At 51.4% G+C, this 15,215-nt stretch overlaps 1 protein-coding gene across 5 annotated transcripts in view; it reads left to right on the forward strand.

The window, feature by feature from the left end:
* Positions 1–14,601, forward strand: part of LZTS3 (leucine zipper tumor suppressor family member 3) — a 51,158-nt gene extending 36,557 nt beyond the window's left edge. For 4 of the 5 annotated variants that reach the window (XM_021526819.3, XM_021526822.4, XM_021526820.3 and 1 more), the window contains exons 2-4: positions 2,252–2,743; positions 4,267–5,097; positions 6,223–14,601. In XM_021526819.3, the coding sequence (XP_021382494.3) occupies positions 2,291–2,743; positions 4,267–5,097; positions 6,223–6,933 (1,995 nt within the window). In that variant the 5' untranslated portion in view covers positions 2,252–2,290 and the 3' untranslated portion in view covers positions 6,934–14,601. The remainder of the gene's footprint in view (positions 1–2,251; positions 2,744–4,266; positions 5,098–6,222) is intronic. The other variant, XM_085577475.1, reaches the window with a different exon arrangement.
* Positions 14,602–15,215: the final 614 nt, after the last annotated feature.

Here is a 15,215-nt window from a genome sequence, read left to right on the forward strand (position 1 = left end):
GAGGGAAAAGTAACCTGGATTTCTCCCAGGCTGGCTGGGGAGCACTTCAAGGAGACAATGCCACTTCCTTGTCTGGAGCTGAGACCTTCCAGCACATCCCTCCCGTGGTGCCTGGTGTCCCATAAAAAGAAGACACAGCCTATAAAGATTCCCAAAGTCACTGAAAAGCAGGTTATTCCTAAATTAGGAGGACAAAAAGTCTTCCCCTGACTCATAAAATCCAAAGGCACCGATGGTTGAGTGCGGCTTCAGGTGGGCGTTCTCCATCCTTCCTCACCACTCCACAGCCCAGCCAAGTCTCCAGGTGCTCAGCAAGCACCTGGATTAACCCCTGGGCATTGTGCACTCATGAACAGTCAGTGGGGATGTTTTTTGGGAAGTGTCTTTAGGGATTGACGGGGTCACGAGCCTTTGAGTGCTGCTCGGAGCACGTGTCCAAATGTCACATGCCTCATACGTGACCAGACCCTGCCTCTTCTTGCTGCTGGCAGAGGTTTCGTCACTCAGGAGCAATAAACACTCATGTTTTGGCTGTGGTGGATCCTCCCACATGCTCATGTGATCCTCCTTTACTGCCTGGTCTTTAGACTTTCATCAGGGAATGACATGAGATCATCTGCTGGGGACAGAGGTGCAAACTGCAGGGTGTCCTCAGCAGGGGCCACAAAGCACTCACGTAATGCTCATTGATCTTAAAATCCCAGAGTGGGTTGGGTTGGGTTGGGTTGGGTTGGGTTGGGTTGGGTTGGAAGGGACCTTAAATCCCATCTCAGCAGCTCTGTGCCCTCTCCCTCTGGCACAGCAGTTCCACATCTGCCACTCAGGCTGTACTTTGGTCAGGGCAGGGTGCTGGGAAAGGGGGAGGAGAAGCCTCCAGAAATGCAGTTTAATAAAAGCAAAGTTGAGCAGCACAGACCCTGCTTTAACCTTTTTAATTCTTTTTCCATTCCATTATTAGTGCAAATAGCAAGGCCCTGTGGGACACCACGTGGGAGCTGAGCTCCAGACCTCGGCTTGCTCTCCAGGGAAATAAACCCAGTTCTGCTTTACTCAGGGAGGGCTGAATGATCATCCCTACCCCAAGGAGAGGGAAAACCCCACTGAAATTGTGATTTTCTCCATCTCCCCTTCCAGCTAACCTCTGCCATCCCTGAACCTTTCTCCAAAGGGCACCACTATTTTTATCCCATCCACAAGGAAACCTGCACCTTCTGCTGCCCTTAAGTCCTGCTTTAGTCTCCACACTGTCAGGATGATTTGTCCTGGAAAACCTGGGGCTGAGGGTGCCTGAGACAAAACATTCTGTCCCATGGGGACCAAGTCAATGAACTCAGTAGGGTGGGTGGACAATGGTCAGCCGAGTGGCCACAGCTGTCCACAAGCCACTGACCTTGCTCCTCCAGGTTTGGTTCAATCACTCAAAATTTGCAATGCACCTTCTCCCTTCCTTCAGGTAATGATATCCTTGGCTGGTACGGGTTCACATTCTCCATTATTCAACGAGGCAACAAAAAAAAAAAGGTTGTTGTGGGTCTTTTATTTTCTTAAATAAGATTTTACACCATTGTGTAAAAGCTGATGAAGAGCATCTAGAGTTGTGAGAATTGGTCCCAAGGATAATTGGTCCCAGGACAACCCTAGTGAAAGACAACACGATTTGCATGTTATCCATGTCCCATGGCCTAGTTTTGGCCAACCCAAGGCACAGCCTAAGTAAAAATCAAATGGAGAAGGGGCATAAAGATTTAAAAGAAAATTTAGGATGCCGCCTGCACAAAAGCATGCTTTTAAAAGCTCAAGTTCAGGTGAGCAGCAATCTCAAGAAAGGGATGGAAAACTGTGTTGCTTAAACCCTGTGGTGTCATCCCTAAGGGATGTGCTGGAGGGAGCACTTGTATGAACCAGGACCAGGGATGGAGACCTTCCATCCCCATGGGAACACAAAATTACTCAAACCTGGGGGAAAGTGACAGAAATAATTCAAGCTTGGGCACAGCAAATGGTTGTGTCTCACTGATGCTGTAGAACTGTGCCTACTAAAATCCGTGCAACTCACTTCCCTGGGAACCACAACCCTTGGATTGAGATTAGGAGCTCTTTTTGATAACAGTGGGTGAGATCTGGGGAATGCTGCTCCTCCAAGGGGCTCCCACAGAAGAGGAGAACCCCATCACCAGGACATGGTTTTGATCTGGAAAGATCAGTAGACAAAAGGCATTTCTTTAACAACCCTTTTTCCTCCTTGTCCCAGTGCCACTGAGCTGTGCCTCCACCTCACCCCTACGCTGCCATGGCCACGCTAGAGACGCTGCCCGTCCTCAGTGACCCGGCCTACCCCAGCCCGGAGAACTTCCACGGCTTCACCCCCCGGTATTCCCAGACCATCCCCAAGAGCACCATGGGGAGCGTGGGCAGCGGAGTGGCCAACGACCAGGAGTTCGCCATGAAGAGCGTGGGCACGCGGACGCAGAGCAGCGGCCGGCAGCAGACGGAGGGGCCCCGCAACGGCTACTCCACGCGGGAGGTCCCCCACCGCTACTCCGGCGAGGAGAAGACCTACAAGTCGGAGAAAGTCTCCAACTCCCTCTACATCAACGGCGACCTGCGCAAGAGCGAGAAGGTGAAGATGGACATCTGCGGAAACGTGACCACCAACAACGAGAAGAACCTGCCGCCGCCGCCCCAGTACCGAGAGCCCGGTAACCCACCAAAGATTTTGCCAATCTCCGGCAAGCTAGACCAGGTGAGAACCTCCTGGAGCGGCTGGGTGGCCGTGGCGCTTCTCTGGAAGCACAGACCAGGAGGCCTTGGGCGACGGTGCAATCTCAACGGTCTCATTTTTGTTTTGTATGTTTTTATGCACAGATGATATCATTCTTATGACTTTCAGGGGCGTTGTTAATACTTGAGGAACCCAAAAGCATGATCACAAGTCTTCCACATACAGCTCATTTAAGTCACTGGCTATTCCAACTTCCCTGAGATGTTGTACTTACCTCCCTGAAGGATGGGGAGGGAGCTGGAGTCAACCCTTGTTTCAGCAGGTCCAGCATCTCAGTCCCACTCTTGTTTTGTGTGCTTTGTGCCTTTTATAGGCAGTTTCCAACCACCCACTGACACCTAAAGCTGTTGTTTGAAAACAGCCACGAGCATGTGTTCCCAATCCCAGTGCCCCTTGTGAGGGAAAAGGCTTGGGAACTACCCCTGTAAACATCATCTCCCAGCCCAGCCCAGTCCTCATGGTTCATATTGGCTTCAGGGAGTGAAATCTCTCAGGCCTAGAGGAACAGAGCCCCAGACCAGCAGTGGTTTATGTAGCCTGCTGCTCTGCTCCAGTGACTTCCATAATTTGTGTCCAGTATTATTTCTGCAGCATTTGGTGGCCTTTTCTCCTGGGTTGTTAATCCAACAGCCCCTGCAGTCCATCTCAGTCTCACACTTGGTCTCCAGCCTGCAACCTGTTCAGTGGGGCTTATTCTGTTCCTCCTAAAAGGCATTTTCAAAATACCTTTGCTTCCTCCAGTTTAATTTTCACCTAAAATCCAATCTGCAGTAGGGGAGACTCAATCCCATTTTGGGGAAAATTTTGTTTCTAATGGTGCATTGATGGGGTGAGGAATGTGCAAGGCTTTAAAATCCTTTCTAAATCCCTTACAGCTGCGGTCTATTGTCCCCCAGCATTGCTTATGCCACAGAAAATGCAAATTTCAAATGAGAGCAGCTCCAGAATATTCCTTGTCTGGTGTCACCGCTGTCACAGTTCCGACCTGCTCCTGTCCAAGGACAAGCAGGACATGAGGTCCCCCCAGGAACAGATCACTGCTGGCAGGAGGGAGATGTGATGCTCCTGAGGCCAAAGGGCTGCTAATCCAAGGGTTCAATTCAGCTTTCAGCAAAAGGGCAATGCAACCTCAAGGCTAGAAATATAATCAGAAAAAAATTAGAGTTATTTTGGTCAGGTCTGGTAAGCAAGGAGCAGCCCTTCTTGTGACAAGCACTAAGAGAACCCAAGGAGTATTCTAGAGAAAAATCATGCAGGTTTGGGGTGGGTCGTGATGGTTTCTTTTTGGCTGGAGGAAGGGAAGGCAAAGTGTTGCCCTTTGAGTGACCACAGGTCCCTCATGCGCAACCCCAAATGCGTAACAAGGTGGGACAAGGAGCCAGCCCAAGCTGCATAAACCCCACCCTGTGCCGTTTTGTCTCTTTTGTGTGTTGTTACCGAGCCTCCTGCTGTGTTTGATGCGTGGTCCTTTTTCCTTTTTGCAGAGCAATGAGCCCTTAGTTAGACCCTCAGCCTTTAAACCAGTAGTTCCTAAAAACTTCCATTCCATGCAGAACCTCTGCCCGCCGCAGAGCAACGGGATGGCAGAGAACAGAAAGAGCTTGAACCACGCCAACAGCAATAGCCCGTCCGCGCCCAAGGGTGGACTCGACAAGAGCAGCCTTAACAGGACTACAAACCAAGGCGGGGGGCTCTCGGATTCGGGCCGCAACTCGCTCACGAGCCTGCCCACCTACGGCACGGGCTACAGCCAGCACGTGGGCCCCATGAGCGCCTCCACAAGCCACATCAACCGCATCGGGACCACCTACGTGGAGAAGAACATCGTGGGATACAACGGGATATCTACCTCAGACAGCGGGCGGTCCTCGAGCAAGAGCACCTCGTCCTTCAACAGACTGAACCATCTCAACGAAACGATGCCTTTCCACTCGCCCTCGACCGACGACATCATCCAGGACCTGGAGGACCGGCTGTGGGAGAAGGAGCAGGAGGTGCTCCAGATGCGGAGGAACTTGGACAAGAGCGAGGCGGCCATCTTCCAGGTGTTCGAGGAGAAGCAGAAGATCTGGGAGAGGGAAATGGAGGACCTGAGGCAGAACTATGCCAATAAGTTGCAGCAGGTCTCCAAAAAGGCGCAGCGGGCTCAGCAGGCTCTGCAGCTGCAAATCTTCAAGCTCCAGCAGGAGAAAAAAAAACTCCAGGACGACATGGGACAACTCCTCCAGCAACGAGAGGAGCTGGAGAAGAAATTTGTGGCTTTCAAGAAGGAGCAGGCTGAGTTTCTCCCGAAGATCGAAGAGACCAAGTGGGAGGTAAGAGCATTGTTGTAACAGGCCGTAAATGAGGTTTCCGTTGTGGGATCTGGTGACCCAAAGTATCTCCACATGCCCTAAGTGGAACCCACCATGGGTTGGTGACCTCCAGGTAACAGGTGCCACTTGTCACCTCATTTTTCTGGGTCCCAGGCATGTTGATTTCAATTAAGCTAAAATAAGCACAACTTTTTGTGCACACCCTCCTGTGCTGCTTAATAATTTGACTTCACAGTCTGGTCACTCCAAGTCATGACATTCAAATCCAGTTTCACGGAATACAGGTCATTCCGCACAGGTACTTGTTCCTGCCAAAAAATGGGCTTAAGTCTATTTTAATTAAATTCTTTTACCATTTTCATCTGGGCAAACCTTGAAACCGGTTTTCAGATATTTGATTTTTTTTTTTTTTGATTGAAGATATAAAAGCAACTGAGCTAAGAATGACATTGATAGTCATGTTTACCTCATGTTTTCCATTGTAACACACTTTTTCTGGTATTAAGTTGATCTCTCTTAAAAGGCTGAAAAACAAATTCCTCTTTCTAGTTCTCCTGTTGAGTCCTACATAACTTTTTCCTACTGCTCCTATTTTTAGAACATTTTATCAAGGTCTGTTTGTATAGCCAGTGCTAACATACCATTTTTTCAGCTTGATCATGTGAAGAATTTTAATCCTTCCATGCACAGGCTAGAAACTTTAAATTTATTAAGAGTGCAGAGACAAAACAGCTCTAGAATCAAGACGACCTTATTCTGCTAATCCTGACGGAAAGTCAATGAAGCTGGGACTAATTAGGCTCTTAAGTGTGCCATTTGCAGCTGTTCAGAAGAAGGTTTGGGATTGAGCCCCACGGGTTTGTGGGTGGGAGAGTAAGAGGAAGACAGGAGCGGAGCATTGCTGGTGGGCACTGCATCACTGGGCTTGGCTGTTTGGGCAACTCAAGCTGGGAACAGCATCAGGTCCCAGGAGAATACACAGAGGTGGGGACAACCTCTACATGTGTGGCATGGTCTGGGTCCTGGTGAAGGTTGGGTCCTTGAGCAGGGTTGTTTTTTGGACAGTGCAGAGGACAAGGAGCTCCTTGCTGCCATCCACCAGCCTCATGAGTGCTCTCCCCACAGGTGTGCCAGAAGGCAGGTGAGATCTCCCTGCTCAAGCAGCAGCTGAAGGACTCCCAAGCCGACGTCTCCCAGAAGCTCAATGAGATTGTGGGGCTGCGGTCGCAGCTCAAGGAAGGTAAGAACTTCCTCCGGGAGAAAGAGGAGCAGATCCTCACCCTGAAGGACTCCTACAGCTCCAAGAGCGTCAACCTGGAGATCTGCGAGGGCGAGCTGCAGAGGAAGATGAGCGAGGTCCAGGTGCTGAGGGAAAAACTGAACCACTGTGAGCTGGAGGTCTCCGGCCTGAAGCGGACACTTGCCAGCATGGGACCTGCAGGGTCTTTTGGTGGGGACCTGGGGGAGAAGCTGCGGGACCCGCTGGCCTGCGAGAGCGACGAGGCCAAGATGCAGCGGCAGAGCGAGGACAGCGTGAACACCCTGCGGAGGGAGGTGGAGCGGCTCCAGACGGAGCTGAAGCTGGAGCGGCAGCAGCGGGAGCAGCAGGTGATGGACTTCGAGGAGGAGCGGCGCACGTGGCAGGAGGAGAAGGAGAAAGTCATCAAGTACCAGAAGCAGCTGCAGCTGAACTACGTGGAGATGTACCAGAAGAACCAGCTCCTGGAGCACAAGGTCAACGAGATGAACACGAAGGCCACCAGCCCCCCGCACACCGAGGAGAAGAAGACGTGGACTCCCTCTAGGCTCGAGCGGATAGAGTCCACCGAGATCTGAGGGGGGACCAAGGCGACACAACAGAATTTTTTCTTGCTGTGCATGTACTACCTGCTCAAGCCAGTGATCTTCCAAGGGATAACGCGCTCTGTCGGAGCGGTGTGAGCGTGCTCCACCAGGCTCCATCGCCCTTACTCTCCACTTCTGTGCTCTGTAGGTGAAATAACTGTGGATGTGCGTTGGTTTGCTATCGATAATGCGACATCTCGTCTGGGTTTTTTCCTAGTACGGCTGGTGAGGGTCAGTTGGTTCTTTTGTAATCTGCCCTGACTGTTACTTCACTAGAGGCTGCCACCTCCTCTCCTTCAATTCACCTTTCTTCGGTTGGTTGTTTGGAGAGTTGTATTCTGTTTCTTTGGTTTTTCAAGCATTTACGTGCAGCAAAACAGTTCAAAGTGGCAGGTTTGTTGCTTTTTGGGTTGTTTTATTTTTTTTCAGGACATTTTTAGCCACATTGGCTAATAGAGAAAAGCTCTTGGGATGATGAGCAAACTCAAGTGTTCTGCATCAAGTATCCTGTCTAGACAGTGGTCTTAGTGAAGTCAGTGTGAGTTTGGCCACTGATTTCAGTGAAACCAGACATATCTCTACCAGACGACCCCCTCTTGCCCTGGTTGCAAGAGGTTAGGACATCCTTGAGACGCAGGATGAGCCTGTCCGGATAAGAGAAGCCAACAAGGAATGATGTCCCAGCAGGAGCCTCTCTGGAGGCTCAGCAGAGCTTAACATATGCTGCGTTTTCACTTCCTTGTGGTTTCCTCCTGCAGTTCCACTCTTCTCCCAGGTTGTGACCAACCCTGGGAGCAGAAATACCCTCCCACCTCTGCCTTGGTCCCCTTACTCTTACTCTATACTCAAGCTTGCTACAGCAAGAGAAAAGCTTGGAAATCCGAGCTAGTTTCCCTTCCCAACAGCCCTTTTACTTCCCAAAGTCAATGGAATCGAGGTTTGGGGAAGCCGCCAAACCCACGGGATGTTTATGCAAACTGAAGCTTTAGCAATCTGCCCCAAAAGTGGGCAATTGTGCCACCCTGTCCCCAAACGAGTGACACCTTGGTGCACTCTCTTGGTCCAGGGTCTGCTGAAAAACAGCACTCGGGCCTCACTCAGGAGTCGCAGGGGGGGCACAGCAGCGTCACAGCTGGATTGCAACGGTCAGCCTTCAGTCCTGCCATCCCAAACAGCGCCCGCAGCCATCCCACGGGGCATCCCACACCCCAGGGATGGAGAGAATAACTCGCAGGCCTGGCCCAAGAAAATACTCAGCTACTAACTCTGAGCATGAAAGAAGTCATACGAGGGGGAAATGCTTAAGATCACGCAAGTGCTTATGCCCTGGCAGAATAATAAACCAAATCCTACGTGCACAGTCACCGAGGCAGCAAAACCTGACATTCCGCTTGAAAACATGGGCAAGGTGAGCTCGGTTCTTCCTGTCATGGACAATTGTTTACCACGAGTCACAATAAAGAGAAGAAAAATGCTGCAAAGTGGAGTTTGCGCTGGCCAAAGGATCAATAGGAGTGGGGATTTTGGCTCTTTTCCCTGGGGAGTAACTAGAAGAGAAAAGTTAGAATTAGCACTGGGATGTCTTGAAATGTCTAGGTGACTTCAGGGCAAATTTGGCCAGATTAAATTTCATGTGCATAGCAAGGAAGAACCTGGAGGCATTGAGGGGCTGAAGACCTTCCAAACAAAAGCCCTGAAGCTGCACATTTTCCATGTTTTGTCTCCCCAAAGCTCTCCTGCTCATGACCAGGTGTGACCTTCAATTGAGAACAATCATTGCTGTGATGAGCTCCAGACTGAGCAGAGTGGAGACAGCAGTTAGTCCCACCAGCCCAAGTCATTGGACAGTGCCACTGGCCAGGAGCTGGTGGTGACTGCCAGAGATCCCTGGTGCCATTGAAAATGGGAAAGTGCCAAGACCAGGGCATTTCAAGATCCCAGTTGACAGTTGCTGTCTTTTCCCACCAGTTCTGCCCATGTCTTTGGAGCTGGAGGAAGACAACTCATGGAAAACACCAGGGAAGCTCAGGCCAAGCCCCTTTCCCTGGACCAGCCATAAAAGGGGGATTAGGTCAGGTCTGACTACTGATGGGTGTGGGGAAGAGTCCCACTGCAAATCCTGAAGATGCTCCAGCACTCTTGGGCATCAGCCCGTGCACCCCAGCAAGGAAGGAGTGCAGCTGCCTGCCAGTGCCACAGAGCTGCAGAACTGCCATGCCCAGGGAGACATCCACACGCACCTGGCCAGGCAAATCCTAGAGCTTCCTCCATGTCACACTCCAGGCCTTCCAGGCAGAGTCAAACACCCCACAGTGTCAGGGTTGGAGATCTGGTGTCTTGCACTGTCTCAGCTCTCTTTTCACATCGGACGAGTCCACGTTGTCCTCTCTCCCAAAGCAGGTGTTTGGTGTCTGTTCCTGTGAAGATTGTTCACCTTGGAGGAGGAAAGGCCCACTCCCTCCACCTTCCTCACTGCATCACATCGATCCAGAGCTTCAATCCAGATCCGAGAGACCTCGAGTGTGGACATTCTCTGGATGACAGAGCCTTGCAGACACCCATTAGGACACTCTGCTGCTGGTTTTCCCTCTCTTGGGATTCTCCCAGGATCCCCCAAGCAGCACCCCCAACTGTCCTGCAGAGACCATATCTCTACACCACCCCATCCCTGCTATGGTGACAGAAAATACAAATGGTTTTGGGAACCAAACTACCACAAAGGATTCCTGCACTTCAGGATTCCTCCCCACAACTGGATGTGCTGCTCCCCATCAAGTCCTCTCCCCTGTGCCAGCCCTTTGCTCAGCAGAGATGGAGCAAAATGATGGTGAGACACCTGGATGCCTCTTGTTTGTGCCCAGGTGGAGCTCACCTGGCTCCTTCCAGATCTTTTATACTTTCACATGTTGATGAAATCTCTCATCAAAAGCTTCGTTGAGGCTCTGGGATCTTAGCCCTGGATTAGGACAGCAAGGGCTGCCAGGCTGGAGTTTGGGTGACATATCCTGGGAATGGCCAAGGAGGATGGCAGCATGTCTCTTGGAGGCTCAGGCAGGGCTGATGAATTGTTTCTGTCCCATGCAATTCCACCCAGAGTTTAGGCTTGACCATCCCCCAGCTGTCTCCTCCACCTTGGAGCTAGTGGAATTCAGCATGACATCCTGGCTCTCGTGTCATTCTCCAAGTCCTGACCCCAAAATCCTCTCTAACTTGCCACTGGCCACCAACACAAGCTGTGGCCGTGAGGGTCTCAGCTCAGTTGCCCACACATGGGGTCCACAAGCATTAGAGATGCTCTGGGATACCCAACACGTGAAGCTGGACAATATGATCCAAGATTTTTGGGAGAACCAGGCCAGTGGTGGCAGTCCTGGAGCAGCTCTGGTGTCACACGACCCCCATGTACAGAGTCCAGTCATGCTCCAGGCACATCCACGCGGCAAGCAGAGGACACTGATCAGCTCCAGTGGCTTCCATCCATGGGGATGTGAGGTAAGCAGGCTGTCCTGGTGCCAGGGAAGGTCTTTGCTGTGAGCAGGGCTGCTTTGCTCCACCACCATTCCAAGGCTGGCTGCTACTACTGTCCCAGCCACCCAGCTGGGCTGATTCCAGCACACCCCTCTCACCCCCAGGGTGAACACCACAACCAGGGCACGTTGTTGTGCCTCACACAGCCCCACTTAGCTCCTGCCACTGTCTGCTGGCAGCTGGTGGCCCCAGTCCTTCTGTCACTGGTGGTGGTCACTCACCTCCGGGTTTCCACGCTCCAGAGAGGAATGGAAACGTTGTTCTTATGCTGTTGTACAGAGAGAAGTGTATTTGGATGTAAATAAGAGCCCAGCTCTGTATGCTGATGATTAAACAGAGAGAAGAAGGCTCTGTGGTTTCTCTGTTGGCAAGCAGGGCTGAGCACTGCACACAGGGTGTGCACCCCGACCTGGGCCTGGCTGCACTGGGAATCTTGCCTTCAGCACCTCCCAGGAAAGCAATCCACTTGGGATCAGCTCAGCCTGGTGTCACTCTGTCCTGCTTTGGTGCTTGCTGTCACCCTGAGCCAGGTTTGCAGTGGCCCCCTGGTGAAGGGTGAAGTCCCCTCTGCCCGTCCGGTGTCACACCCAGACTCGGTGCAGACAGTGGTTCCCAGAGTGTCCCCCTGAGCTCTGCCCATGGAAGGGACCATCCTGCTCCCCTCCTGCCCCCTGCAGTGGCACTTTACAGCTCGCTCAAGGCAGCGAGCTCACGAGAACACGACCAAAGATCTCCTCAGAGCGCTGGGCTGCATGCTTGGAGCTGTGTCCCGGCTTTCCTGCAGAGACATGAGGCTGGTGTGGGCTGGAAAAGGGGAATGAGAGCTGATTTCCTCGTGTCCCACCTGGGAATGTTTGCAGATCCATAAGGGCCTTTCCTGTGCAAAAGAAGACAGGACAGAAAGGAGTTCTTGGGTGAGGTGATCGTCCCCAGTTGGTGACACCAAGTATCCTCCACAGCCATACCAATTAGCTCCACACATTTCCTGTGGGGAATATGGACCAGGGACTGTTCCTAGGAGTTGGGATGGCTGCAATTCCCTTTCTTCTTGAGGAGAAAGTTGTCTTCAGGCAACTCGATGCCTCTCATCTCAGAGCAATAGGTCTGGCAGCAGACACCAGTACAGGGTCCAGTCAATTGTTCTGGCTCAGAGGGAATTGTCCATGAAAATGGGCATCCTGAAAGAGCTGGTGGTCTTGCTGGCTGCCCCCTTGGTGTCCTCTCCACAGCTCACCCCAAGGGCATCCTCAGCACCCTCCTTACCAAGGAACCAAATTCCAAGGCGAAGGCAGCGTGTTGTTCACTTCTCCTGCTTGTGGTGTTGAAGGCATCTCCACCCACCTTTGCTCCACGAAGGCTCCTGGACCTGGCAGGAGGCCAGTGGAAGATCTGTGCTCCTGAAAGTGGGCGTTCAGGTGGGTCTGGGCCTTGGGCAGATGCCTCTCAACTGTGCCTCTGCTCCCCAGCCATTCTCTTCTCCACTCCATCCCTGGGATAGGAGAGAGCCCAACTCATTGTTAATTTAACCCAAACACTCAGTTTAAGCCTTGAAACCCCTTTATATAAGTTACTGTTTACCTAGACCCCTTGCTAAAGATCTCTTCATGTGTTGCCTGTGTCCTGCTGCTCCTCTGCTCCAGCTCTTCAGCCTCTCCTGCCTCCTTTTAGATCATCCCCATGCCTCTGGAGCAGTCAGTGGCTCTCCCAGTGCTCTCCCAGGTACATCTGGACAAGCTGGAGCTACAGCCCACACTGAGAATGGGTTACCCCAACCCTGCTCTCAGGAGCTTTCCAGAACACTGATCCTCTCCCCTCTGACATCCCCATGGCAGCTCCATCAGCCCTGCTTTACCTCCAAGGACAATCTGGCTTCCTGCTGAAGGACATTCCCATGGCCTGCAATCCTGTGGGATCATTGCACGGGGATTCACACCATCACCACCAGCTCTGGAGCTCCCTGGTCCTTCCACCCTCAGAACAAACAGGGGTCTGAGGAGGTCTGTGAGGTCCTTAGGGGCATGCAGGACCCTGCAGTGTATCAAGGGGTTGGGATCACATCCAGCTGTTTGCAGATGTTGGCTTCCCAATAGGATGCTCCATGCTGGCAGAGCAGCTGCCATCAGCACCAAGCTCCTGTATTTTCAGGGAAATCCTCCTCCCTGGTTCTCCCAGTGACAGGGACCATGCCAGGTCTGGAGCCTGGACCAGGCTGTGTCTCCACAGCTCTTTCACAAATCTGTTTTCTCCGGCAGAAAGTCTCTGCTTTCTGTCCCAAAGCAATAGGTTTTTTCCAGGGAGATTTCAAAGGGACCTTTCCCAACTCTGACACCTGCAGGCAAGCCAACATTCCCGTGAATACCTTCATAGCTCCAGCCCTGGCCTCGACTCCTCTGGAAGGGGATGCAAGGTCCAGCCCTGGCCTCGACTCCTCTGGAAGGGGATGCAAGGTCCAGTCTGGCTCTAAATAACCACAGTGGTCTGAGCTTGGTGACCCTGTTTATCCGGAGAGCCCAAAGCTTCCCACACCCAGCAGGCCACCAGCCTGGACAGCCAGGAGCTGTGACCCACCCCGTGGCTGTCACTGGGTCCCTGCAGCAGCTCTTCTCCACGTGGGAGCCCCTGGCGAGTCTGAGCTCACGGTGGCAACCAGTGGGACGCTGTGGCTCTGCCACTGCCGAGCGCCAGGCTGGGAGGAGAAGGTCCCTTCACCCCTTTCCCGCGACCAAAAGGAGCAGAACACGTGCGGGCAGAGCTCCGGCAGCGGCGCAGGAGCGTCCCAGCACCACCCAATGCTGCACACCCGGCTGATGTGTCTATGCAGTCCCTTCCCAGGCAGCCGTGTCCCCGCAGAGCCCAGCCCGAGGCCGGGGCTCCTCCGAGGTGTCTTCGTTTGCACTCTCCAGGACCTGGAAATCGCTGTGAGCCCAGAGGAGCCGCGGTGGCCTTTGCCCCGCTCCGGGCACCGCACCGGGGAGGGATTTCCTCGCCCCGAACCGATGCACGTGGCTGAGCCGCCGGGTGTCCAGCAGATCCATCGGTGTCCCCCAAAACCCACGGGGAAGAGGGTGGCTTGGGCGAGGCTGCCGTCCCACTTCACCAGCAATAACAGGAGCTGCGCTGGCGCCGGGCCGTGCCCCTCTGCAGCATCTCCTGCGCGACGCCCCTCGTCCCATTCCGGACCTCCCTGAGTGTAAATTCAATCCCAGCCTCGTGCTTTCTTCCCTCTCGTTTTTCCTGACGCCTCGGTGTCTCTCTCTTCCTCCTTTTTCCTTTCTTTCTCTCTCTCTTTCTCTCCTCTGACTGTGAATTCAAACCAGAAGTGTTCTGAACTCAACTCCGTTACTGTTCTGTCTCTGCGTCGACTGTTGCTGGTTCTCCGAACTGCATTTAAACAAAACTTTGCAAAAAAAAAAAAAACCAAAAAAAACCCAAAACAAAAAAAAAATCTAAAAAAAATTCTAAAAAAAAACTCTAAAAAAAAATCTAAAAAGAAAATCTAAAAAAAAACTAAAAAAATTTTTAAAAGTCTAAAAACATAATCTAAAAAATTTTAAAAATCTAAAAAAATTCTAAAACAAAAAATTTTAAAATTATATATATATAAATATATATATATATACTTAAAAAAATAAAAATATTTAAAAAAAAAAGAACTCCATAAAGTCGGGTGTCTCTCCTGTCCACTTGGTCATTTCCAAACACTGTTGTCTTGACTTTGCCTCTGGTTATAAGTGTGTTTAAAGACAAAAGGTTGAACCAAAAAAAAAAAAAAAGGGAAAAAAATTAAAAAAAAAAAAAGAAATAAATAAAAAGAGGTAACATGCACCATTCTGGGATTTTTGTATAGCAAAGGTGTATCTGTTTCAGAGGTTCTTGTTGAAACTCCACCACACTTCCCAATTCCCTGCTGGCCTGTTGTCTGTTCCCATTGGGTTCTCCAGATGTGAAGAGCTACTGCCTTTGCCATTTTCTACAGTGAATATATAAATATATCTGTACAGAGGTATGTATATATATAAATAGACATGCAGATCTATATGTATACGTATCTCCAACTCTCCTCTCTCAACCTGACTGTGAAGGATTTTTATTGGGCAAAATAAAATGGAGAAAGGCCCCGTTTTAAAAACAGGACTGCGTGGTTTCTTCGGTTGTGGCACAGCTGGGAGAAGGGGGGAGAACCAGGGGGATTTTGGGGATGGATCCATAGCTGGGCTGGGGAGCTGGGGCGGTGGAAAAGCTCCACCTTGGGTGAACCAGCACGTTCCAGTCCAGCTGCAGTGGTGGGTGGGAAGACAATTCCCTTCCCCTTGCCTCCCGTGCCAAGCCCTCACTTGGAAAAAGCACGGGGAAAAGCACATCCCCCACTGGAGCATCTCTGGGGCTTCCCTGATTTCCCCTTCATTTGGCTGAAGGAGTGGAACAAACTCAGAATGCACCAAATTCGTGTTGGATCCCAGATGCTGGGAGTGAGGATTTGGATGCAGCCCCCAGGCTGAGCTCCATCCACCTTCCCTCGTAAGCAGGGAGGAAACACCACCTCCAAAACCTCCTGCAGGTGCAAGAGAAAAACGTCGTTTTTTCTTTAAAAACCCACCAATTCCAGCACTTTTCCCAACGGCAGGGAGGAAACACCACATCCAAAACCTCACGCAGATTTTTACTATAATCAATCCCACCCAACTCTGTTAGCGTTGATAAAAGCAAGAGATAAACGTCATTTTTTCTTTAAAAACCCACCAATT

This window comes from Lonchura striata, chromosome 4, assembly GCF_050655825.1.
Source record: "Lonchura striata isolate lonStrDom1 chromosome 4, ASM5065582v1, whole genome shotgun sequence".
Classification (NCBI taxonomy): domain Eukaryota; kingdom Metazoa; phylum Chordata; class Aves; order Passeriformes; family Estrildidae; genus Lonchura; species Lonchura striata.